This window comes from Exophiala viscosa (assembly GCF_022695815.1).
Source record: "Exophiala viscosa unplaced genomic scaffold EDD37scaffold_2, whole genome shotgun sequence".
Classification (NCBI taxonomy): Eukaryota; Fungi; Ascomycota; class Eurotiomycetes; order Chaetothyriales; family Herpotrichiellaceae; genus Exophiala; species Exophiala viscosa.
Window position 1 is genome coordinate 867,553 of NW_026944354.1, and position 24,486 is coordinate 892,038.

Genomic DNA, 24,486 nt, shown 5'->3' on the forward strand with positions numbered 1-24,486 from the left:
TGGTGTATAGCAGATGCTCTGCACGCACGTCCGTTGCGAAAGGGAAAGCGGTGTGGATACTGCTTGATGAGAAAGCATGGCGGGTGTCCAATGTGATCACCATATCTTGGACAATTCTGGATGTTCTCTGGAATTTGCAGCCTTGTGTTCTCTCACACAAGCCAAGATGGTCACCTTCAGAAACATGGTGCTGGTACTTACAGAAATTGGACCCGGAGACCAGCTACATACCTGTCATCCGAATGGTTGCCCAGCGGATTTAAAGTCAATCATCTTCAATGGCTGGATCTCCAAGTCCAATCTCTCACATCGCCCAGGGAAGGATTGCAAAGACCTGACTGCATTCTTCGCTCAGCTTCTTCTTGAAAAGAGAGCCTCCACTTCTCTTGCGGCCTTCGTCCTCAGCTCGCTTTCAGGGTGCGAGAGCGTCCTATGCAGGGCATCAAGACCGGGAGAGGAGCAAGACAAAAAGACAGCAGGGACTTCACCAAAGGATGATTCTGGTACAGCCTCGTGTCATTCGGGCACGACTTCAAGGACATGGCTTGGTGGCATAGTATGAGCAAGAATGCCCGTTTCCGCGGTCAGTACATGAACCAACCAGAGACATCACCACTTCTCTACAAACCAATATGAACAACATGGACATCCCTTCCTTCGAAAGGTATCTCCACCGATCCTCAGAGCCAAGAATTACGAGATAGACTCCGAATTACGCCATATGAGGGAGGGAACCATGCCAACCTCATCACCCGGAAGTACAGCCAGCAAAGGGTCATCCTGGAACTCCGCCCCCGGCAACCATGGGCCGTTCATTCTACTCGGCAAGTCACATATCAGAGAAGCCGCTCTCGATAGGAGACAAGCGGACGATAACACTCCCAGGAGCAATCTTCCCGGAAGCGCCAGCCAGGGGATGATGAGGCTGTCGGCCTCCTCATTCTTCTCACGGCGACGTGTGTCCAGAGCGTCCTCGCTAGGACGGCGAAGGGAATCTGCCTCCCCCGAAGGGGTTGCTGCTGCGGTCTATGCCAGTCAACAACCTCAGATGACAGCGGTGCAGCCTCTCATTCAGCAGCCGGCCAAAGAGCAGCCTGTTCTTCACTGGCCGCAAGTACAGCACCAGGTCCAACAGCATCCCAAGCTCTCAGTCATAGCGACGACTGTAAAGCCGGTCCCACCGTCCCTAAGATGCTGAAACCTGACAAGGAGATCCCACAGCTGGCGTTTTGAGATCGGCCGCTGCCACAGCTGCCGGTCCCAGGCCAGTCCCCACTGGGCGTACAACAATTATATATACGCATACCCCTTCCATAGCTGCTCAGAATCTGCTCTCAATCCGATCACGATTTAACAGCCTGCATGATCTTCTGCGCGTCCCTATCATCCCTGATCTTCAACGCCTTCGCCAATGCGCTCTCATCCAAACCCCTCGTACTCTTCATATACTTCTTGAACTCCTCACTCATCTTGACAACCTGCACAAGATGACTCCGCTCAAGCACGATTTGTGCCGTCGCCCGTCCAGCACGCCTCTTCTTCTCAGCATCGAACTCGGCCAGCGCAACGATCGTGTTGAATGCATTCCGAATCTCGCGCCCATTCCATTTGAGATCAAGTACGCGTTGATTCTCCAGTGCATATTCCATCAGGCCCGGTCCGACCTTGACATCGGGCCTCTCCTCGCTGAGTTTCCGAAAGGATGTGTTCCAGATCGTCTGTCTCTCGGAGTCGTCGAAGGCAGGGTAGTGCAACACGACATGAATACGGGAGAGCATGGCTTCGTCAAATGTGCCGACTCGATTGGTCGTCAGGAACAAAACGCCTTGGTAGTATTCCAGCGCTCGCAGGAAAATGGACACCAAGCTATTGCGCGCCAGGTCGCCGCTCATGCGGGACTCGAGGTACACGTCCGCTTCGTCGAGAAGGAGCACGGCTTTCCACAGTGTCGCCAGCTTGAACCACTTCATCAATGCTCGTTCAACTTCGTTGGGTTCGATGCCTAGATCGCCGCAGGTGATAGCAAGTAGCGGCACTTGGGCGGATTCAGCGACACATTCTGCCGTAGATGTCTTGCCTAAAAAGCTGTTACTAGACCTTTTCGAGCTGGATTTCGGCGAACTCAAACTTACCAACACCCGGCCTTCCATGGAGCAGAAAGATACGGCCCTCGCCTTTGTTCTGCACGATGTCTGCGCTCCAGTGACCAAAACTTTCGCTTTGACCCTCAGTAGTCGTGTCTTCCGTTGCAGTGTTCGAGAGAGCTTGAATGAGATTCTTCGCCTCCTCTTTCAGTACCAGGTCGTCAATGATATTCTCCTGAAAGTGTGGATCCTTCACGTTGTCGATATTGAGCAGGTCTGTCTCCAAGTTAGTCGACAGCAACGGACCTCGCACAATTATGAACATACACCATCGCCGCTCCCTTAGCACAAACCCCCAGATCCTGGCAGGGAATAGCATGTATTGCTCATTGGTGAATTGGATTTTGCTGGGTTCGACGAGATCGTAGTCCGCCATGCCTCTGACACGAGCGGCGCCCTTCTTGAAGTCTCGAATCCTTCTCCGGTAATTTCTCCTTCGCCTGCGATTGTGATAGCGCGAGTCCGAGATTGCGCTGGAATCACTGCCTGTTGAGCTGTCTGAGATGATAATGCCGTCCTCAGTGGGCACTTTAAGTCTCAAGATGCGGTCTGCTGATTCTCCGTCATTGTAGAACGTTCGTGAGTCGATCATCACCCGCCCATTGATCTAAGAGGAAGTTAGCCCCCACAATACTGGCTGAGGATAGTCTTTGCTATTGGAAAGCTGGCGGGATTGTGGCGGTATTCGCGGGCATGGCAGGAGTGGATATTCTCACCTTCCGGGAAGGAGTCGATACCGTCGCGATTGTATCCCCTTTGTAGGACATGTAGCTTGGCTGACAGAGCTTGATGTACTTGTCTCCTCTTGCGACCAGATATTCGCGAACTTTGGGATCTCGGGCAAATTCCGCAGGATATACAGGTAGTGAGGCGATCTCTTTCTCTCCTTCGAAAGGGGCTATAGTCACCGTCCGGGGTCTGCGACCGACATGCTCGCCATCGAACTCAAGGTAGTGCATCTTGACAATGATCGACTTTGGTACTGGGCTGAATTCAGCCGACTCCCCTCGTGGAACAGTTGGGGGTACTAGTGGATCGGCAAGTCCGCCAGCTGCTTTTCCGGTGCGAACCCTATTGTCTTTTCTTGCGTAGAGTCCTTCCAGATCATAATAGTCGACGATGTAGGCCGAGTCAAGGCCACCAGCTCCCCACGCATACACCATTGTTCCAGGGCGGAATAGCAGCCATGCCATTGCATATGTACACGTTGGCACGGGTTTCCCTCTTCGGGACAGCTCATCTTCCACCTGTGAGGTCAGTTCAGGTGTGAAAACGTAGTTTAGTAGCAGTGGGATGTGTTCCTTGCGAGGTAGGACCGGCACTTTCTTCACCTTTCGATCCTCCTCATCTTCATCTCCGCCTTCCTGATTGTCGGCAAGTGCGGGCATCCCGGATTGAGCGGATATTGTCTCTTCAGGGAGACAGTCACTGTGTTCTTGCAACTCCTTACGGTAATGCACCAAAAGCGTGTAAGGTGCTGGAATAATCATGTGTTCGAACGCTCTGCATTCGTAGACTCAGTATGGCAGCAAGGCGAGGAAAGGTAAGGATTATGGCTCTGGCACGAATCCGGGGGAAAGGACCACTTACCGTGATAGTCCTGGGTATGACTTGACACTGCTTCTGATAGCGGACATGATTACATCGGAATAAATGACCAGATAATTCCCCAATCCAGCTGTGACTTTGACGGAATCCGCAGGACGACCCCTGGAGTAATCTCTTTTATGTGCCGTGCGGTATTCTTCACCCACCGAATCGACACTGCGCGATCTGGCTCGTCTTGGGGATCTCAGATTGGTCGAGCGTCCTCGTCTGTTCGAGTAAGGCACCGAGAACATGTGCACGACTTTGAAGCAGTACTGGTGTCGGTTTGAGCTATCGGTACCTGAGCGTGCCCCAAGTCTGGTGACCTTTCGCGGTGCTAACGAGGAAGTGATATCCACAACAACGGCCTCATCAGCATCCCCATCAGGTACCCTTTGGTATTCGTAAAGCTCTGTCTCGTACTGAATGGCGCTAGGTTTGACCTCTTCGATCATAGTGCCCTTCCTCCCAAGGACGTGGTGCAGGTTTTCGCCCGTCTCGATCGTTTCGTCGTTTTCAATGCTACGACGGCGCGGTGCTCCGTTGTACGAATTGCCGTGCAACTTACGTCCTTCGGTGTAAAGATCGGTGCGCCGCGCCTGGCGCTTTGGTGAGGCTGGGTCGTCACTTCCTGGTGTATATGTATCGTCAACGAGTTCTTCTCCTTCGGCGTGTGGGTCGTCCAGATCAGATATGTCCGCATCGGAGTCTTCGAAAACGGTTTGAAAGCTGGCCATCATTTCTGCCAAGGCTTTCCTAAATTGCTGCTGTTTGCGCTTCTTACGCTTTGCCCTTGATAGCCGAGCAAAGTCATTCTGCTTGCTGCTGGGGTCCGCCGTTACTTGTGTATGTATTTGTTCGTCGGCAGCAACATTCGCTTCTCCAAGTTCGGAGTCCATATGAGGCTCAGTGGACGGTGTAGCCATGTTTGCCTTGCACCATAAAAGCAAAAACAAAAGTCCGAAGAGGACGCCTGTGGATGAGGTCCCCTTCGCTCAAAACAATGGATCAGGTTAGGGCTCCAACAAAGCTTACAAGAGTCTGTCCCTGCTAAAGGTCAACAGGACAGTCTTTGCAAGAGGGACAACCCTCAATGAGAGCAGAGTCGATTGAGGTTTACTCAAGTGTCTGGGAGGCAGCATACTGGAGACGGATGACACACTACCTGCCCACTTGCGCGGCGCGCCACGATGCGGGCGGCATCAGGCGACCAACCCCGCCAACCCTGGCAATTCAGGACCAGTAGATAGCACTGCCTTGCTCCTGGTGCCCTATTCTCGTACAGTAGGCGATGCTCATTCGTTCAGGTCGACCTGAAACCTCAACTAATTGGCGAAGTTGACGTTAGGAGTTTCACCGAATGCAGACTTTGGGGCCAACAGCCTCAATGGCATCACGAACAGACACTCCAAGCAGGATGAAGCTTCAGCCGCATGTCCAAGGCTATAGACCGTCCCTTCATATTTCAGTCGAATTGCAACGCTTCCTCAACATCGAAAGAGGCCTGCTGTGCAAAGCTGATGGCTTGATGGACATTTGACATGGGCAACTTTTGCTGCATTTCAGCATGACAGGACATGGCGCCTAATTCGACCGACGATCAAGCATCAGCAGCCTTGAGTGCCTGCGTCGTGCAGGACTTCGCCTTGCAAAGTGCTGGGACTGCCGACCCGACAATTCTGATGACTTCTTTGGTGGACGATGCACAGAGGCAAAAAGCACAAGAGAAGCTTGAGCTTCAGGGCTATTTCGCTGGCACAGGGACGACAAGGTAAGCAATATTGAGGCCGGCACGGACCGAGACAACCGCTCCGAACTATTTATACCAACCACTATTATAGCCTTGAGGTTCAATTCCTTGGGAATGAGAAGACGCAACTGGCCAAGGCGCTGCAGCAGCTCGCTCCCAATGATCCCAACAAGGTATGGACGTTTCAAGACTTCCAGAAAGCGGTGGACGATGCAAAGGTCAAATGGGAGAGTAAGAAGAGACTTCATGGAGGGTCGGTATGTGACAGCCAGCTTTCTATGACTTCTCACGTGTCGAGGGCTGATGATGGCACAGGTGCAACGGACCTTCCACAAAATCATGGGTACTTCACTCGAGATGATTCTTTCTGAATCTTCCAAGCTGACGCATGCCGCCAGGAAAATTCAGAGTCCACTCGAATCTGTTCAGCTTCATACCATCGGCTAGTGAGTATACGTCGGTGATATGCTGGGCAGCATCTGTGTTGGTGAATGTAAGTGCGCACTTCTCAGCCGAATGTTGCAGATTTGCATTACATGGCTAAGTCGAGATGTAGGCCTCCGTTCAGCACACTGACACTGTCGAAGAATTGGCCACCGTGATGGAGGTCATCAACGAATCGGCCTCCATGGTCGAAAGCGAGTCCAGACTGTTCCCAGGTGAAGCTGTCCAGCGAGCCGTGGCAAAATTCTATACTGCTGTCTTCCTTTTACTTGGTGACGTCGCAGTATGGTACAGCTCCAACAGCCTCGCCAAATTCCGCAACTCAATGCATGACGGCTTCCACAAGCAGTTTGCTAGTGCTCTGGAGAATGTACAGCGCCTATCTGAAGCTGTTGGCAGGACCTCGGACATCGCGGCGGCTGCCGAGGGCAGGTACACCAGACTTACCGTGGAAGACCTTCGACGGGACATTGAAGACCAACGAGCAGGTTTATCGGGCGAGATGAGAGCGATTGCCCAGTCTTTAGTTGATCAATTCGCGGCTCAGGCCAGAAGGCTCGAGGAGCAAAACAGATTGAATCATGAAGAGACACGACGGCAAATCCTCGCGGCCCTCTATCAGCAAGTGCAGGATACCCAGGCCTCATTCAAAGCTATTGCCGATTCTGGCAAGAACCTTCTTCAAGAAAATGTTCGGACTGATATCCACGACCAGTTCATGGACGAAAATGGGAAGCAGTTGTTGTATGTGCAACGTAACCTCCTGGCATATGAAAGTAACTCTGGCACCGACAAAAGTCAAGCCTTCCAGAAAGGAGGGCCAGAACAACGTATCTTGCAAATGCGAAGTCAGGTTGAAAAATTGCTTGTCTACGTCTCGGAAGGCGGTCGAACTTTGGATGAGCCAGCAGAACTCCTTCCACAGACGACACACGAACGAGTCGTGATTGCCCTGGGTAATTTTCTGGAAGCAACCAGCTCCACCATGCTCTATCTGGAATACTCCTCAATGTTGGGTAATGTTCCAGAGATATCTTTGGTCGCCAATCGGTTGGTATTGTCGGCCGATGCACTGAGAGCGCCCATCATCTCATTTTTCTGCCGACAAAATTCCTCCCAAGAGACGGAAGAGAATCTTCGCGACAACAATCCTCTTGTGGGATTGATATATTCCTTGACGTATCAACTTCTGGATCTAATACCTGCGACGGGCAACCAAACAGGAATCAGTATCTATGCAGACTTCGGAAATCTCGATGGGACAAGCTGGGAGGGAGCCTTGCATGTATTCAGCAAGGTGCTCACCCTGATGCCACCATTAATGCTGTGTGTTATCGACGGTGTTGAAGAGTTCGAGGCCGAAAGAGGGTTCGAAGTTGAGCAATTGGTCAAGGTGCTGAGAAACCATGTCGACGATCCGAGCAAGACATTCAAGGTCCTTTTCACCTCTAGTAATCGCTGCTTCGCACTGCTTGATTCTTTGCAAGGGGGTGAGATAGATATTGTTGATACAAGCAGTCACACTTTCGGCGGTAGTCGTGGAGGGAGGACACTATTCATAGTGTGAAGTTAAGGTTGGACCATGGAAGCCGGCTTGATAACAAGTCCTAAGCTGGGCGTCTCTTGACAAATGTTTCCAGATCGTCCCGGGTGCAGATGCCGAGTACAAATTTGCGACTTCCATCCGTGACCACAGCGAAATCTTGGGTCGCACCAGTTGCAAGTGGTCCAACATTGTCAAAGAAGCCTTCAAGTTCCCACAACTCGGTCTCCATTGTGATGACTTTATATTTCCTTCCTCCTCCTCTTTGGAATGACATCATTGCCTTAGAGACGGGATCGTCAGGGGATATTTCGTTGGACTCGAACAGCTTTTTCAACTTGGCAATTGGTAGGTAACCCAGCAAAGACCGTGTCTCTTCAGACAGGACAGTCAAATGTGAGTAGTCGTGCGACGATGCTGACAGCATGGCGGAAGAGAGGGAGGTGCTGGGAGAGGTAGACAGTGCAGGAGGTAAGTCCAAGTCCGCCACAGTAGCACCGCGATATTTGTTTGCCCAAGCAGACAGTTTTGCAGCGTGTTCGTCTTCGTCCGGAGGGAGTCCATAGGCCTGCGGCACAATAGTTTGACCCAAAGGCACGCCTTGCTCGAGATGGCTCATGATGGCTATTGTCGAGTGTAGCAAGTCGACAGGAACACTGGCAGTTACTCGAGGGTCTTAAATACCAAGGTACAAGAAGCAATAAGAAGCAATCTTTGACGCACCTAAACAGACGCGGTTCGGATACGACAGTGAAGTCCAGGAATGATGTGTCAGTGGATTGTTTTTGGGCGTGAGGAGTGACGTGCACATGCATCTGATCGATGCGGAGGCACTTATGGTTTAGGTGCTAGGGTAGCTGTCGGCGATCTCCAACGAGTGGGTGTGAGCTTTTAGCTGGCACGGCTGGGCTGTGACGAAACATGGTCCCTCGCGTCGGCTTGCCAATGCCTACTACGAGCACCCTGTCTGTAAGTCCGTAGCATCCTGCATCTACCAACTACCACACCTCCCTCCTTTATCGTCATAACCCAACGTCCCTTACTTTGTTTCGCGGCCACTCCGCCTGCTGCAGTACAGTCATCTATAACGACTTGAGGTAATCAATTCCGTGCATTCCGAGAAGCTCTCTGCGGTTTACGCTTCCTATCAGTCCATTGCAACGCCCGGAGATAAGCTAACACGCACCAGCACCATGGTTGGACTCTTCCCAAGCTCGTCGGTCCTGTGCCAGGCCTTTACTCCTACATCTCCATACTACAAGCCCCCTGATCCCGCAACCAAACCACGTCAAGATCGCGCAGTCTTCACCGCCTGGAGTGCTGCGGATTCGGCCAAGGAACTGAGTGAGGCTGCTCAGAACGAGTATGCCCGGGCCAGCGAGAAGGCTCAGGCCAAAGTTGGAGGCATCGAGCTCTACTCCGCCAAGTATTATGCTGCGTGTACCGTGGGAGGTATCCTAGCTTGCGTACGTCCGCAATGTAGTCCTCGCGCGGGCTTCAGCAGCTAATCCAAGAGCAGGGCACCACTCACACAGCCGTTACACCTCTCGACTTGGTCAAATGTCGTCGTCAAGTCAACTCGAACCTTTACAAGGGCAACTTTGAGGCTTGGAGAAAGATTGGCAGTGCCGAGGGCGTTCGCGGCATCTTCACTGGCTGGGGTCCTACATTTGTTGGCTACTCGGTCCAGGGCGCCGGCAAGTACGGGTTTTATGAATACTTCAAGCACCTTTACAGTGAACTTGCTGGCGAGGAAAATGCCACCAGGTACAAGACGGTGCTCTTTTTGGCGGCCTCTGCATCTGCCGAGCTCATCGCCGATATCGGTTTATGCCCATTTGAGGCTGTCAAGGTCAGGATGCAGACTACCATCCCACCCACTTTCACCGGCACCTTGCAAGGGATCTCATCCATCACGAGCAAAGAAGGTGTGGGCGGGTAAGTTTTTCCGAGCCTTCGTTGGGATTTGGCGTATGCTTATGACGAGTAGCTTGTACAAGGGTCTCTATCCTCTCTGGGCTCGACAAATCCCCTACACCATGATGAAGTTTGCCTCTTTCGAAAACATTGTCGCCGCCATCTACAACTATCTTCCAGGTCAGAAGTCCGACTACAACAAGGGAGCTCAGACTGCGGTTGCCTTCACTGGTGGTTATCTGGCTGGTATTCTCTGCGCCATTGTTTCCCACCCGGCCGATGTCATGGTTAGCAAGTTGAACGCTGAGCGTGCTCCGGGTGAGAGCTTTGGCGGAGCCCTGAGCCGTATCTATTCCAAGATCGGCTTTGGGGGTCTGTGGAACGGTTTGCCCGTCAGAATTGTGAGTCAGCAACATCTATCGGCCCAATACAGCCCACTAACAGCATGTCTCTTTAGGTTATGATTGGTACCTTGACTGGACTGCAATGGATGATTTACGACTCGTTCAAGCTCTTCATGGGCTTGCCAACCACAGGTGGTGGCGAAGAGAAGAAGACGGCAAAGATCTAGATTTATGGTACAAATTGGTTGTCGCAGCTGAATTGGTACCTGGATTAGGGGGAGGCTTGACGACGGAAGCCAACTTAATGATTGGTTTCGGGTCACACAGCCTGATGGATGATGAACAGTACAAGATATGCCCAATGGAGTAATTCGTTTCTCTACTCTGCAAATCGCTATTCCTGTCTTCCTGTCTTGCCCGAGGTATTTCTCCTACCAGTATCGCTTGTCTGATATGATGGCTGGCTTGGCAGACGTAAGTCGTTTCGTGAGCCAATCCCACGTCATCATGGTGATGGAATTATGCCATGGCTCATGGTCGGCCTCGTCGGTTTCTTCTGATATGATGTGCTTTTTTGTCGATTGTACTTGTAATGCCTAGGTAGTCTAGTCTTAGGGCATTGGAATTTCTTGGTCCTGCCCGGGTATTTGTTCCATATCAAGTAACCTAACACTTACTCCTCTACTCGTTCCGCACACTGCTCCTCCGTTCGTAACTCTGTGATAGCATAGACAGTTTCAAAGCGCAATCCCTACAGGTCCGCCTGCTCTCAAGAACAACATGTCCGGCAACGTATCGCATGGGCGCGGTGGTGAGACCTTGACTCAATCTTTTACACAAACTCAAGCTCACTGTTGCTAGGCGCCGCGAACATTGGTCCGGAGTCCGAGCACGTCGCCTACACCGATGGCGAGATTGTCCGTGAAGGAGCCGTAGGCAATCAGGGAGATGGCCCATATTCGGCAGGACGGGGTGGTGTCGGCAACATTGACACGGACGGAGAGGCACCCAGCAAGATACCGAACGACGCTGAGATCATTCCTCAGACTGCCGTGAGACTCGACAAACAAGAGTCACACCACGTTGGACGAGGTGGAGCAGGGAATGAAGCGCATATACACATTTCCAATGACAAGGAACATGAAGGGTTAGGAGATAAGCTGAAGAACATCTTTCATAAAGACAAATGAAGAGCTGGCCCGATGCTGGTCCGCGGTGATATATGACGCATTCACGAACGATACCCACGATACCGAGGTGCATGATGGAAATAGAGGCCGTGCTCTGCTGTTCTGCCAGGGATCGGCTTGAGAGCAGATATCGTACTGATGGAACATGTTGGTTGGATGATAGATTCCAGCATCACTGGAGGCTCGTAACACTATGCCTATCGCATTGCTCTCAGTAACATACTGTATGGCTACGAAGTTATCAGAATAACAAATGCTGCAGGCTGCAGACAAAGTGGAAAGCAAAGCATGGAACCTTCTCTTCAGGCGTGGAGTGGTCGGTCGGGCCTTGCCTAAGCTAACCGAGCATGCGGACTTTCCGGGAGGGGCTGTTTGGAAAAGAGGTGGCACCGCGGCACCTATCAAGTCATCATTTCCCATATTTCTCGACACCAGCCGCTTTGCCGGCTGCACCTCACTGCTCACTAAGTGCTTAGCAGCCACCGTTGTTCGACACAAACCCTCCACGCCGAGTTTCAGAGTTTGCTCTTGTTGATCATCGTCATCGTTGCTTCATTTGAACTTGTCCATATCGTCGTTGTCTTTCTCGCTCCATATTCGAAAGGCTACTTTTGTACTTGTTATCATAAGGCCAGGGTCAATCCGAATCGCAGGCAACGCGACGTCAACCTTATCTGCTCTCTTCGTCTGATCACACTACGGCGAGTTCCCGTCGCGTTGCGAAATTTTCGACCTTCACCTGCGGATGTCCTTCCAAACCGTCTCGAGTGTCGCGTTCCTCTAATTAGCGCGCGCGCAGAAGATTCGACGCGAACCGATGGCGTCGGCGGCAGCTACGGCAGATTCATACCCGTCAAACATGCCGTTAACCCCTCGCGAAAGTGACAACGAAGAGCAAGGCGAACAGTCGCATACAAACGGGCGCAAACGCAGCGCCAGTGAAATGGAAGATGAGGCCGGACCGAGTAAACAATCAAGGACTAGCGAGGGCGAGCGCGACGTTCCCGAAACCATTGAAGCAGAAGTCAGCTCGGATTTTTTCATTGATTGTCCGTACCGTCCTAAGCGCGTCAAGGCCGGCAAACACAGAGCGTCTGCGGTCGACGACGTCCATATTAGCCAGGACGCTCCATCGTTGGCACCGCAACTTAAGATCAACTATGCAGTGAGACCCGGGTCGAAATGGGCCAAGCTAGGGAAATTCAAAAATGCTAAATGTGAGTCTACTGGGAAAACGACTTGATGCGCTCTCTGACCGATATGTCTTCTACAGTCAAGGACCCCTTCGTCGTGGTATACTCGGCCGGCCAAATTGTTTATGTTAACCGCCACAACCCCATACCTCCGTCTCCTCCGGCTGACGCAACCGAAGACGAGAAGTTACAATATGACAAGGAGAATCTCTGGGTCGGATTGATCACAGAATTCAGAGCAGAAAACCAGGAAAAGGTTTACGTCCGAGTATTCTGGCTATACTGGCCTGAAGAATTACCCATGGGCCGACAGCCCTATCACGGAAAACGGGAGCTAGTTTTGAGCAACCATGTGGATATTATTGAAGCGCAGACGATTGCCAGTCATGCCGAAATCAGTCAATGGGATGAGAATGACGACTCGAATAAGACGGTTCTCCAGGAGCGGTACTGGCGACAAACGCTGGACCTGACGAAACTATCGGCTGATCCGAACACGGCACTGAGCAAGCTTAGGACGTTTTGCATATGTGGCGGCTACGACAACCCGAATGTGGATATGTACCAGTGTCATACAGTTGGATGTGGCATGTGGAATCATGAAGCATGTCTGACCAAGGCCATCGAAGAACGAGCCTGGGAGAAGTTCAAAAAGGGTGCACTTACCAACGAGGTACAAGAGAAGGACGAGTCGAAAGGTCTGGTTCAGAAAATGGGAGAGACTATAGCAAATGTCGTCCACAGGTTTGGAGCAGATGGTGTCCACGCAACAAAAGCCCCTTTGGAGACGGTGGCCGTAAGCAAGGGCAACAAGAAGCTCAAAGCATCGTCTGGCGGCAAGAAGCCGTGGACGGGCAAGCTGGAGGGCAAAATCAACAAGGTGCAAAGAGAAGGAGAAGACGATACACATTATGCGACGGTGACTCAGTACGTTGCGACGTCGAGCAGCAAATCGTCGGCTGGGTTCGAACCAAAAATCTGGCAGATGAAGATGAGTTGTCTGAATTGTGGCCAGGCTTTGAATTAGCAGTTGACCTGATACAACGGGGTCTCTTTTGTTGTTATTCTGCGGATGAAAGTGACACGGCCTTTTTTCTTTCATGGCATCATTGGGAGTTGATTACTGATCGCACAGAGTGTTGCTGAAACATTGACAGAAACACGGGGGTACACGTCTGATAGCGTTGACATTTCCGAGGCCTTTCGCAAACGTGTATATGAGGTGGCAGCAGGGTAGCATGGCATGGATGATATACCTGTAGTTCAAATCTCGTATGTTGTTGGAGGATCGATACCCAACAATTCAGAACAATGATGGTATCAGCATCTCTTCATCAAAATCTCTATCCATCGATGCCTATGAAGGCCACGTGATGCTACACGTGACACGGCCCCGGCGTGAGATGAAGCCGGAACTTTGTGGTGTTGATGAGTGGACGGTTCCCAAACGACTAATAGAACCGAAGTACGATGTCAAAGGAAATACACCTTCGCTCGCTTGTACGATATATCTACGCACTTACATTCGTGATTGGATGCATATGACGGCTAGCGACAACTGGAGATGCGGAGTACCCAGAACACACTGAAATGATTACCTAGAAGTGCCTAGAGCAGTTGATCACGACTTCCTGCGCGTCATCGATTCGCTACTCCAAAAGCTTGCACATTCTCTGCTTCGTACATCAAAATATCGTCTTTTGTTTGCTGCACCGGCTTCATCCCCAGCCGCCAACCGACTATTACTAGTCTTTACGACATCGTTTTGACTCATAACGCATTTTTTCATGTCTCTTATTTCATAGTTGCCTTTGTCGCATTCGTTTTCTTCGACGGCATCTATAGAATCTTTCTTTTCAAGATTGGGCAGGAGGCAAACCATCCTTTCAGTAGCGGTTGGCCACCCAAAACAAATTCAAACGCTCGGGCTTTGAGTTTTTTGTTGCTTCTCTCGGAGATTCCTCATTATAACGACACTGCAGTCAAGTCAACCTTCTGGATATCAGGCAACGCAGAGCCTCGAATTGTATTTGGCAACTGGGCATCGAAGACCAAAGAAATCCTACGCCCAATATATCGAGCCTCACTTTCACATTCACATAATGACGAACGAAGCCGAACGCACACTCGAAGCGGCGGGAGAAGGTCTGCAGGGCGAAGACGCCGTCCCTGCCAACCCTGTCGCTGCTCAAGCAGAACCCGAAATCGAACACAGGCCAACAATTTCCAGCACTGACACTTTAGAGACTCAAGCAGATGAAGCCTCTGCAGACATGCCGATTGAGCAGCCTTCCAAAAATGACTTGACCAAGCAGGAGTCCAGAGCGGATCAATTTTCCAAAGGAAGAATCGCCATCATCATGTTCTCACTCTGCATGGCTCTGTTCCTTGCCGCTCTCGATGTCACCATCATCACGACCGCTTTACCCACCATTGCCGCCCATTTTCATGCCAGTACCTCAGGCTACACTTGGGTCGGTAGCGCTTACCTCCTCGCAAACGCTGCCAGTGTCCCTCTCTGGGGAAAGCTTTCCGACATATGGGGTCGGAAGCCCATGATCATACTTGCAAACGTCATCTTTATGGTTGGAAGCCTGATTGCAGCCGTCAGCGTGACCATTGGAATGCTTATTGGCGGACGAGTCATTCAGGGCATCGGAGGTGGTGGCCTGGTCATCCTTGTTAACATTTGTGTGGCCGATCTTTTCAGCATGAGAGACCGTCCAAAGTGGTACGGCATTCTAGGCATGGTCTGGGCTATTGCCTCAGGCGTCGGTCCTGTCATTGGAGGCGGTTTTACGGAGGGTGTCTCCTGGCGGTGGTGCTTCTACATCAATCTGCCACTGGACGGTCTCTCGTTGGTCCTCCTCACCTTCTTCCTCAAGCTCGAAACACCCAAGACTCCTTTCTGGGCCGGCGTCAAAGCAATTGACTGGCTCGGTGTCCTCGCGATCATTGGCGGAGTTGTCATGTTCCTGTTCGGCATGGAATCTGGTGGTACTGATCATCCCTGGGACAGTGCATACACGCTTTGCCTCATCATCTTTGGAGTCGCCACCATCGTTTTGTTCTTCATCATTGAGTGGAAGGTCGCCAAATACCCCGTCATCCCTCTACGACTCTTCAAGGACCCATCGAATCTCGCCTCGCTGGGAGTCTGTTTCATCCATGGCTTCGTCTTTATTGCCAGCAGCTACTATCTACCCATCTATTTCCAGACGGTCATTGGCGCCACACCTCTTCTCAGTGGTGTCTACCTGTTCCCACTGGTCCTCAGTTTGTCCTTCACTTCAGCGACAGCAGGCATATTTATCAAGAAGACGGGTCGTTTCCGACCACCCATCTGGTTTGGCTTGATCTTGATGACTCTTGGGTACGGTCTCTTCATTGACCTGGACCCCTACCCGAATTGGGCCAAGATCATCATCTTCCAGATCATAGCCGGCATAGGAGTTGGGCCCAATTTCCAGAGCCCACTGATTGCGCTGCAAAGTCACGTCCAAGGTCACGATATTGCGGTAGCAACCGCCACTTTTGGCTTTGTGCGGAATTTGGCAACCTCGATCTCTGTGGTTCTAGGTGGTGTGGTTTTCAATAATGAGCTTGCCAAGAAGAATGCAGCACTTCGGGAGGTACTTGGAGCTAAGCTGGCGGGCGAACTGACCAGCTCCAGCTTCGGCGCCACCACTTCCATTGTTCGGACGCTTACAGGGGCGAAAAGGCAGGCTATCAACCTTGCATATACCTCGAGTCTACAGAAAATGTGGATCTTTTACACGGCGTTTGCAGCGTTTGGCATCTTCATCAGCATGTTCATTACAAGGAAGGAGTTGAGCAGGCAGCATGAAAAGGCAGTGACTGGTCTTGAAGAACAGGAGAGAGTAAGACAAGTCAACATCGCGGAGAAGAAGGCTAGGAAGACTTCCCTTGAGGCTGATGCTGAAAAGGGAGTCCATTAGGTGCGGACAACATGGAATCCAAAAATGCATTCAGGAGCTGGCGTTCATCTACATGTTCATGGGGAAAAAATGTTTACTGTTTAGATTAGCGATACAAGCGGGAGTTCCTTTCACTGTACAGTCATCAACATGAGCATTGCATCGTTCTTGAAGACTTTTCCTCCTTATTCGGTGACCCAGGAAGCTCTGTCCTATCTATGAAATATTGTATCATCTATTCATGCCATCTAAGTCGAACATCCCATATCCGAGACACATGCCCGTGCAGTGCAGATCATCACCGCTTCAAGTTCTTCGCATACCCGGGCCATCGTCTCTCAAAAGCCTCAACAGTATCCAGGATCGACTTATCATACCTGATGAACCTCTCCACCCCCAGAGCCTTATACGCCTTATTCGCAACGAGACTCGGCTCGCCCTCGACAAACCAATAGTCGTCCTTTCTGTATCCCAGTCCGGGCGTCCCCTCAACGATATCCCGGTCCGGAAACTTCTCTCGCAAAAAATCCGCAGCAGCCTGTGGCGGAGCCTTGCCGTTTGTCATGAGGTAGCGCTGACCATTCGCCTGATCAGGATGTTCGACGCACCATATATGCATATCCGCCACGTCACGGACATCGATGTAACTTGCGCCACCGATCTGAGGCGGCATTTCCTGGCTGCCGCTATACACCCGCCATATGGGCGCGAGTGTCTCGTTGAGCTTCTCGGGGGTTTCGGGAAACGAGACAGGCGGACCTGTCACTACCCCGGGGTTGACTGCTGATACGGACCAGCGCTGAGCGGGTTCATGCGTGGCCACGAAGTCCCATAGCGCACCCTCGGCCGCGGCTTTGCTCGCGCCGTAAGCTACGGGCGCGGTGAACGTTTCTCGCACGACGCTTTCGCCTGATATATTCCAATCGGCCTCGGAGTATGCGTGGGTCGGTGGTTGGCGCCATTTATCCACGACGGCGGCGACGGAGGATGTCACTACCACACTTGCCAGTTGGGGACCGGCGTGAACCAGCGCACTGTTGAGGATACTTAGTGTGCCGTCGACGGCAGGGCGGATGAAGGCTTCGACGCTGGTGAGTGTGAAGTCCACGGGTGATGCTGTGTGGATTATGGCGTGGACAGAGCGCACGGCGTCGTCGAAGGCTCCGGGTGCGGTGATGTCGGGGACGACAGCGTGTTGGTATCTGTCCGCAAAAGATTTGAAGGCGCCGGAGATGAGGTGGGCGTGGGCGGATTCTGAGCGTGATGTTCCCCTGACAATATAGCCTTTTTGGAGGAGGATTAGGCCGATATGTGAGGCTATGTAGCCGTTTATGCCGGTCACTAGGATGATCTTGTCGGAGGGTGATGTTGTTGATCCCATGGTGAGGGTGGTGCTGGTGCTAGTTACCGGTGCTGCTGTCGGGTGACGAGGCTGACGATGATTGTGACAGGGGTAGCTTGAAAGTAGTGATGGCTCGGGCTGCCGTTCAGCTTGCGGCTTTGAGAAGGTACCCCCTTGTCGATGTGTGAAGGTAATCTGGAGTTTTTATATTTTGAACCTGAATATATCGAGTGATGCTGGAGCTGGCGTGAATATATAGAAAACATTGAATGTTGATTAATCTTTTTTGGGTGCTGCTGTGAGCTTAGAAAGCGGACTTCTGCACCATCCCCCTTGCACAGCTGGCATAGGCTGAGGAGTATGGGCTTATGCAAGCAGGACACCACATACGGTATTTGTACAGGTTTTATTTACCTCATCATATATCTATACCTGCAACTACCAAAGTTGGCTGTAGCGTTGAGTATTCCACATACCTTTTCCAAATAGTAAGTCAGTGCACGCCATATCCATTCCAGACCACACTTGTGATGCTGCAGAGCAGCCAATACTCTAGCTCTTCTCCCATTTGGATTCGGTCAATGTTCAGGTAAAGTCTTGGCCGCTCTGAAGGATGAAAGTGAGATGCAAAAGAAGTAGATGGGAGACATGATATACTTTCTATCTGACACAATATCGAAAAAAAATTCCCAACTCCATGCTGTCGAGGAAAAGGGACAAGAAGATCACAAGGGTATTTTCGATCAGTAGCCAGCGTTCTTCAATTCCTGCTCAGTCCATTCCCACAGCCTCTCTCCGTCCTTAGCATTAGTCGCCCACTTGTTATTGTTGACCTTGCCGACAGGCGTGTAGAATTGTCCGTTCTTGATCTCCTCTTTCCTAGCACCTGCCGCCAACCACAGCTGATTTAACGCACCAGCTTCGATAGTCTGGAAAATCAGCCCGCCCATCAACGACGATCCGTACCTCACGAGTGGGTTCACCTCGAGGTTGGGCGTGTACAAGTCAGTCTTGATCATGCCGGGATGCAGCGAGACGCTGGTGAATTGCGGGTATCGCCTCGCCAGCTCTGCCGCGAACATTACGTTGGCGGCCTTGGACGCTCCGTAACATGTCCATGGCTTTTGAGCGAGGAGTTTTTCCGTGGAAACGATGGTATCGATGTTGGGAGCCATTTGCCATGCTGCGGACGAGAGGGAGATGATGCGCACATCCGGGCTGTACTTCTTTGCCGTGTGATCCAGGGTGGGGAGCAGGAGTTTGGTCAAGAGGAAGTGGCCGACATGGTTGGTACCGAGCTGGATCTCTTGTCCGGCGGCGGTCTTGGCTGAAGGCACGGCCATGATGCCGGCATTGAGAACGAGGATATCGAGACGGTCGGTGCGTGTGGTGACTTGATCGGCCGCCTTCTTGATTGACGGTAGGGAAGCGAGGTCGAGTTGGAGGTACTCGATGTCCACGTCCTGCGAGATCTGCGATTTGATGGAGGCGATGGCGTCGCGAGCCTTGGATTCTGTTCGTGAGGCCATGAAGATCTTGTGTGGATTGTGTTTGGCCAGTTGGAGGATGGTTTCTTTGCCGAGACCATTGTTGCCGCCTGTCACTAGAATGACTTTGCCGGACAGGTCGGGAATGTCCTTGGACGGGTTGAAGGATGAAGTGATGTCAAAGGGCCACATGCTGGCGAGACCAGGGAGATGTGTTTCGATAGCTTTCAGGGGTTGAAAGGCGTAGGGTAGAAGTAGACCTGTGCCGAGTTCGAAGACTTCCTGTAATTGGGACAAGCCTGGGAGTGATGTGCTGTTTGTTGTTGTTACGTTTGGTATTTGGTCCCCAACTTCCAGGGATACACTCGTCTTTTGTAGTTTGTCGCCTTCTTGATTGCTCAGATCATTTGCTGGGATCGACGACATGTGCGCGACAACTTTCGTCCGGAGAGATCGTCGTGACCATATCCATGGATGTCTCAACTAAACCTTCCCGTGTTGAAACATCGAGGACGTCACTTGAATGTTGCCCCGACGCTGCGCATAACGTGTAATGATTGGTCGATCGCCAGATGCCAGATGAAAAAAAGACGAAGATCTGGATTGAGTTGCGGCCGAAACACGAGCACAAATGATCGACCGATTGGTGGATCAAACTCTCTGACGAGTGCTTGTAAATCCGTCGTCTTCAGAATACTCAACATGGTGTGATAGCTGAGAAATTGAGATACTGTCTATGTACACATTGAACATGATTTTGTCTTGATGAAGAATATTCATAATATGTGGCTATGGCAATATCGCCGCTTCATGCAGCCAGTATTCGTAAGGGCGGGCATGGGTATCGTTATTTGCAATCAACTCCTTTCGCCATGCTAATTTCAAAAGCACTTTCTTAGTAGCCAAAACCCTCGACATGCAGGTAGACTCCTTGAGCACCACTTCCCTTATGGACAGCTCGTTCATCACTCAGTGCAGCCACGCTTCGTCGCACATCATCTCGAAGACCTGGAGGACCACAAACTACCACTGCACTCTCGCCATCTGCCTCCTCCAGCACTTTGCGGATGATATTGCGAGCATTCGGTCGGCCCGCCACCATCTTGAGCTGTGGCAGAGGTACGGCTGGCTTGTCCTTGTCGCTGACCGATGAAGATGAGGGAGTACTTGATCCGGGTACGCAGCAGCAGCATGTCGTTCCTTCTTCCTCTTCGTCGACAGTGCTCTTACAGCAACAAGTCCCATCTGGTCCGCACCCGCGGGTTTCATTCTCATTTGATCCGACTGACTGAACCTCTATCCTGTCATCGAACTTCTTCTTTTCGTCTTCGACCTCCGGATTTTGTACCGTGCTTATTTCGGCGTCACCATGAGCTGGTGGCTCGCAGACAGCGTTGGCCTTCGAGGCCTCCAACTCTTCGTCGCAGGTAACATAAATGCTGAGGTCGAGGTCGACATCGAAAAGCCCATCGTTACGTCGAATTGCTTCAACGTCTGCCAGGGCGGTCTGCAAATGTTTCTGGAACCAAGTGACCCGATCCCGAGCTTTTACAACCCATACGAACCGTATGCGCTTTGTGACGATGGGTGATCCGCTTTTCCACCTTTGAACGATGTCCCGCATCAGAGGTACTGTGAAAGTGGCACCTGTACTGCCAGCCAGGAAACAAATGCTGTCAAATTGCCGCAGAGGTCGAATTCTGCCGTACGGACCTTCTAGTCCAACCAGCTTCTGTGAGCCGGTACCAGGATTCTTTTGGATCGGGAGACCTAGGTTCTTGGAAGCGAACCGATGGAAACGGCTCGTGCCTCCATTCTTGGCTTGAACCAAAAATTCCAATTGGTCGTCAGAAGGCAATGATGCAATGCTGAACGGGTGACTTTGAAGAGGGACCACAGCGTGGCACGAGAGGAAGACATGCTGGCCAGGCTTCCATTTTAGAACAGGCTTGTCAATGGTGATTCGAGTCACATTGCCTGGAAGAGGTGTGAGGTTGGCTTTGTTTGCCCAAAGCCAGTTCCTTCCAGGTACGCGTCGGTGGAAAATAGAAAGATTGGCGACGAGTCCGACAATAAATCGCAACACTCGGTCGAAGAAGAAGATTCCGACGCAAGCCCAGACATAGCCTGGACCGTAGTCGACATGAATCATGACACAACCAATAAATCCAGAGAAGAGGATCAGGTGCAAGATGAGGAAGACCTCGTAGTTCAGTCGCCGTAATGGTAGGACCGAAGTGAGCAGGACAGCAGTCAGAATGCACCAGCCGGCAAATCCTGTTTGGGTCATGTCGTCCGTTCTCAACTGGAAGAGGATGCCGTCAATCTGAGCCCAGCTTCGGAACCAGAATCCCATGTGGAAAGTGACAGTCAGCCATAGAATGCGCGCCACCCAGCGATGCAGCCAGTTCAGGCGCGCATACCCAATGCCGGACAGGAAACCGATGACATTCTGTTTCCCGGCCAGCAGGAATATCAGAGGAAGCTGGGTCTGGGCCATGCATCCGCATCGGTAGGCGATATTTTCCCAGGTCGATGCGTCCATGGTATCGTACCCGTAAAAGCAAAACACCAAGACCGTAATAAGGTATGATAGTACCACGATCGTCCGACCCAGCGGCGGAGAGCGGATTTTGAGCCATCCAAGCTGATATGTCGGCAGAGAAGCCGCGTTAATCTCACGCGCAATGGCGGTCACTGTGGCGTAGGACGTCCATAGAAAAGACTTTGGTCTCGCGTTGAGACTCCGCTGTCGTTGCCAAAGCAGGATATGGTCGAGAACGTTTAATAGTGTGCAGAAGGCGATGACTGAGCCAATGACCACCCAGAAGATCTTCTGTAGGTAGAAGTAACCAGGCACACCCATAGCATTCATGGCGCCCATATCTGGACCGTCCATGTCGTCGTCGCGGCGGTAGAAAGCCATCGTTGCTGGTGCGAGTGGCGGATTGACCTAATCAGAGCGCACAAGATAATATATAAAAATTCCACACAGGAATTTCGTGTTCACGCATGCACATATGTCGAGGGAGAGGAAGTGACCGATTTGTAAAGAGTCGGCCTCAACTGGTTGTCTCTTCCATGGCTATGGGACCAGGAGATATAATACCTGCTCAAGAAATAATTATAGGTGACGCGCAAAACGTGCTCATGAGACGCGGGCAGCTTGCGGTGAGGGAGCCGCAGGAGAGGATACTGGGGAATTAAACAGTCGGCGTCCAATCGTTATTCTGGCATCTGACAAGCCCCGAATTACATGCAGGGGCCTCAACGGGATTTAACCACAACAGGAACAAAGAGGAGTCGAAACCCTGCACCTAAAATTCCCGAGATCCATCAAAAAGGATAAACTTGCTCGCCAAGAACTTGCTCAACATGCTCAAAGGTGCTCAAAGATGCATCGAGACTCGACCTCTTTATCACGGCATCTCAGCATCACTAGACATTGTCACCGCTCACTGAAAGCTACCAACCTTGACTCTCGTTCTCAACCACGCGCGGAGGGGAAACAACATACAAACGCGCTCTATACTACAGCCAAAAACACGAACATAAACACACCTCATTATGTCACTACACGAACGAATGGACATGTCGTCCTCGGACTCGACAATGTCATCCATGACCATGATCTTTACCACCGCCCACAACACACCCCTATACTCCGACTCATGGACCCCGAACTCCAGCGGTGCATACGCAGGCACATGTATATTTCTCATCATCCTCGCCATGCTATTACGGCTCCTCTTTGCAGCCAAAGCCGTGTGCGAGCAGCGGTGGCTGATTGCCGCCCAGGCGCGTCGCTATGTTGTGGTTCGAGGCAGGGCGACCGAAGCAGGGAGAATCGATCAAGATCCCGACGCGAAGACCGGCTCTTTGATCACGGCGAACGGCGTCGAGGAGAATGTCAAGGTCGTGGCTGCAAAGTCCGGGAGCGTCGTTCCCTTTCGATTGTCGGTCGATGTTCCTCGGGCTTGTCTCACCACAATCATTGCTGGCATTTCGTATCTACTGTAAGTTTGAACTTCCAGACACCTCACCTCATCTACTGACCTTATGTGCTAGCATGTTGGCTGTCATGACGATGAATGTTGGATACTTCCTGTCCGTTTTGGCCGGTGTCTTTGCCGGCGAGTTGGCTGTCGGCAGATATGCTCAGATCGACGAACACTTGCATTGAGCTGTATCGAGATACCCGGGGTGAAAAGTCCCTTGCTGTAAATTTTGCAAGCGTTTGCTGTCTTCGCCTCGATAACGAATTATGATATGGTTACGGATCTTGTTCTCTGATCGATTGACTGTTTATTCCTACACCTGTGCTCTATGGCCACGTCTCGATGTGATTCCACTCACCTACAGGTTCGGCTGGCTTCCTACCACCTGGGCCTCCCGCTTCTTCAGCTAAAGTCCAGATCTGCCGCGTCGCCTTCGCAGGATCGGTTAGGTCGACAGCTTCGACCTGCTCGGGCGTTATCACACAGACTCGAAAATTCTTCCTGGCCAACGTCTCTTCGGACAAATGTCCTGCTTTCTGTCCGAGACCTTCTCCTGCTTTTTCATCTTTACCTTCGTCTACAGGTTGACCAGGAGGCGGGTTCTTGAAGGTCCCTCGCATCCCGGGCGACAAGTTCTCAAAGTAGTTTTCCGTCTCCAGTTTCCACGACCATTCTTTGTCCTTCTCGGCGTGATCTCCCTTTGTCCGCATATACCTTCCGACCTCTGCCTTGACAGTCACGGTCCCAGAGTTTTGGGCTTCTTCTCCGCCCTCAATGTCGTCAGCTGCAATGATCCAGCATTTGCCGCTAATGCGCCATTGAGTGTTTGTATCCTTGATCCAGTAGACTGCTTCAATCGGACCGCCCCCGCCAGTCCCCGATCGAGACTGTTCCAGACTTCCTTTGCCCTTTCCAGTCGCGAAGATATCATAGGTCTTGCTCATTCGACAATCAGTGGTAAATGTAGGACAATCGGACTCGTAAATCTCAGGGTTCTTGGAGAGTTTGTTGTGTTCGTTCTCAGGCAATGTGGCCCAGAAGCCGCGGAAGATACACGTTCGGACTTTAGGCAAGCCTCCCGCATTGACAGTCGCTAAATAGAACTCTGCGCCTGATCCTTGTGGCCCGCCGGCCTTTTCAAGGTGCTGCTGGAATTTTTGTTTCCATGGCGCAGTTGTCGTCGCGGTAGGATGAGACATGGTGGACACGATGCGGGCAAGGCGTTGCGCTGTTTTGGCAGCCAGATTGAATGGATACGAACGAGGCTGTGAATACGAATGAAGCCTTTAGTAGAGGGAATGCTGCCAACGACTCTTACCTAGATTTCCATGCCTTTCACCATAATTTTTGTCCATGACGCGCTGATCACTCAATTGAAATCATAAAGCCCTGAGATGACGTCGAGAGATGTGGTGTGAGGCCTTAGCTAGTTAAAGCCTTGCCCCGCTCTAGGGGGAGCCGCCCTTAAACTGAGATCTGAGATCAGTGGCCTGGCCGTGTTCCTGGCAGCGGTTGCCCTTCGAAACACTTCAAGCTATTCCGCGTTGGTGTGTTGATCCACCACCAATACAGTAAAAGTACAGCATAGCATTCTCTAATGCCAAATGTT

The 24,486-nt window shown here is 51.5% G+C and overlaps 12 protein-coding genes across 12 annotated transcripts; 6 read left to right on the forward strand and 6 right to left on the reverse strand.

Annotated features, from left to right (window-relative positions):
- Nucleotides 1-1,270: 1,270 nt before the first annotated feature.
- Nucleotides 1,271-4,657, reverse strand: EDD37DRAFT_676614 (uncharacterized protein; the record flags this gene model as incomplete). The annotated part of the gene is made up of 5 exons (XM_062819574.1): nt 1,271-2,077; nt 2,133-2,360; nt 2,412-2,751; nt 2,861-3,647; nt 3,735-4,657. The coding sequence occupies 5 exons, from the start codon at nt 4,655-4,657 to the stop codon at nt 1,344-1,346; spliced, it is 3,012 nt and encodes a 1,003-aa protein (XP_062672748.1). The 3' UTR covers nt 1,271-1,343.
- Nucleotides 4,658-5,009: 352 nt separating this feature from the next.
- Nucleotides 5,010-7,512, forward strand: EDD37DRAFT_235822 (uncharacterized protein). Its single transcript, XM_062810546.1, has 5 exons — nt 5,010-5,502; nt 5,573-5,738; nt 5,797-5,824; nt 5,880-5,974; nt 6,038-7,512. Exons 1-5 carry the CDS (start codon nt 5,309-5,311, stop codon nt 7,490-7,492), a joined length of 1,938 nt encoding a protein of 645 aa, XP_062672749.1. The 5' UTR covers nt 5,010-5,308; the 3' UTR covers nt 7,493-7,512.
- On the reverse strand, nt 7,105-8,314 carry EDD37DRAFT_620778 (transcription initiation factor TFIID subunit D8). Its single transcript, XM_062815953.1, has 2 exons — nt 7,209-8,314; nt 7,105-7,127 (listed from the first exon to the last, which is right to left on the reverse strand). The coding sequence occupies exon 1, from the start codon at nt 8,085-8,087 to the stop codon at nt 7,533-7,535; it is 555 nt and encodes a 184-aa protein (XP_062672750.1). The 5' UTR covers nt 8,088-8,314; the 3' UTR covers nt 7,105-7,127; nt 7,209-7,532.
- On the forward strand, nt 8,308-10,120 carry EDD37DRAFT_620781 (MC family mitochondrial carrier protein). Its single transcript, XM_062815954.1, has 5 exons — nt 8,308-8,565; nt 8,658-8,934; nt 8,988-9,406; nt 9,459-9,786; nt 9,843-10,120. The coding sequence occupies exons 2-5, from the start codon at nt 8,662-8,664 to the stop codon at nt 9,954-9,956; spliced, it is 1,134 nt and encodes a 377-aa protein (XP_062672751.1). The 5' UTR covers nt 8,308-8,565; nt 8,658-8,661; the 3' UTR covers nt 9,957-10,120.
- Nucleotides 10,083-11,319, forward strand: EDD37DRAFT_620783 (uncharacterized protein). The gene is made up of 2 exons (XM_062815955.1): nt 10,083-10,540; nt 10,591-11,319. The coding sequence occupies exons 1-2, from the start codon at nt 10,510-10,512 to the stop codon at nt 10,917-10,919; spliced, it is 360 nt and encodes a 119-aa protein (XP_062672752.1). The 5' UTR covers nt 10,083-10,509; the 3' UTR covers nt 10,920-11,319.
- EDD37DRAFT_620786 (uncharacterized protein) lies at nt 11,320-13,576 on the forward strand. The gene is made up of 2 exons (XM_062815956.1): nt 11,320-12,136; nt 12,193-13,576. The coding sequence occupies exons 1-2, from the start codon at nt 11,737-11,739 to the stop codon at nt 13,137-13,139; spliced, it is 1,347 nt and encodes a 448-aa protein (XP_062672753.1). The 5' UTR covers nt 11,320-11,736; the 3' UTR covers nt 13,140-13,576.
- Nucleotides 13,577-13,780: 204 nt separating this feature from the next.
- EDD37DRAFT_620787 (DNA repair protein RAD50) lies at nt 13,781-16,224 on the forward strand. The gene has a single exon (XM_062815957.1). The coding sequence runs from the start codon at nt 14,215-14,217 to the stop codon at nt 16,069-16,071; it is 1,857 nt and encodes a 618-aa protein (XP_062672754.1). The 5' UTR covers nt 13,781-14,214; the 3' UTR covers nt 16,072-16,224.
- EDD37DRAFT_620788 (dihydroflavonol-4-reductase) lies at nt 16,225-17,789 on the reverse strand. Its single transcript, XM_062815958.1, has one exon. The coding sequence runs from the start codon at nt 17,429-17,431 to the stop codon at nt 16,349-16,351; it is 1,083 nt and encodes a 360-aa protein (XP_062672755.1). The 5' UTR covers nt 17,432-17,789; the 3' UTR covers nt 16,225-16,348.
- A 239-nt stretch (nt 17,790-18,028) lies between these two features.
- On the reverse strand, nt 18,029-19,456 carry EDD37DRAFT_620789 (short-chain dehydrogenase/reductase). The gene has a single exon (XM_062815959.1). The coding sequence runs from the start codon at nt 19,303-19,305 to the stop codon at nt 18,136-18,138; it is 1,170 nt and encodes a 389-aa protein (XP_062672756.1). The 5' UTR covers nt 19,306-19,456; the 3' UTR covers nt 18,029-18,135.
- Nucleotides 19,457-19,587: 131 nt separating this feature from the next.
- On the reverse strand, nt 19,588-22,027 carry EDD37DRAFT_620790 (metalloreductase transmembrane component). Its single transcript, XM_062815960.1, has one exon. It carries the CDS (start codon nt 21,803-21,805, stop codon nt 19,775-19,777), a length of 2,031 nt encoding a protein of 676 aa, XP_062672757.1. The 5' UTR covers nt 21,806-22,027; the 3' UTR covers nt 19,588-19,774.
- A 464-nt stretch (nt 22,028-22,491) lies between these two features.
- On the forward strand, nt 22,492-23,062 carry EDD37DRAFT_605703 (Ctr copper transporter; the record flags this gene model as incomplete). Its single annotated transcript, XM_062814829.1, has 2 exons — nt 22,492-22,895; nt 22,948-23,062. The coding sequence occupies 2 exons, from the start codon at nt 22,492-22,494 to the stop codon at nt 23,060-23,062; spliced, it is 519 nt and encodes a 172-aa protein (XP_062672758.1).
- On the reverse strand, nt 23,052-24,282 carry EDD37DRAFT_236543 (pyridoxamine 5'-phosphate oxidase-domain-containing protein). The gene has a single exon (XM_062810548.1). It carries the CDS (start codon nt 24,074-24,076, stop codon nt 23,204-23,206), a length of 873 nt encoding a protein of 290 aa, XP_062672759.1. The 5' UTR covers nt 24,077-24,282; the 3' UTR covers nt 23,052-23,203.
- Between the last annotated feature and the right edge of the window lie 204 nt (nt 24,283-24,486).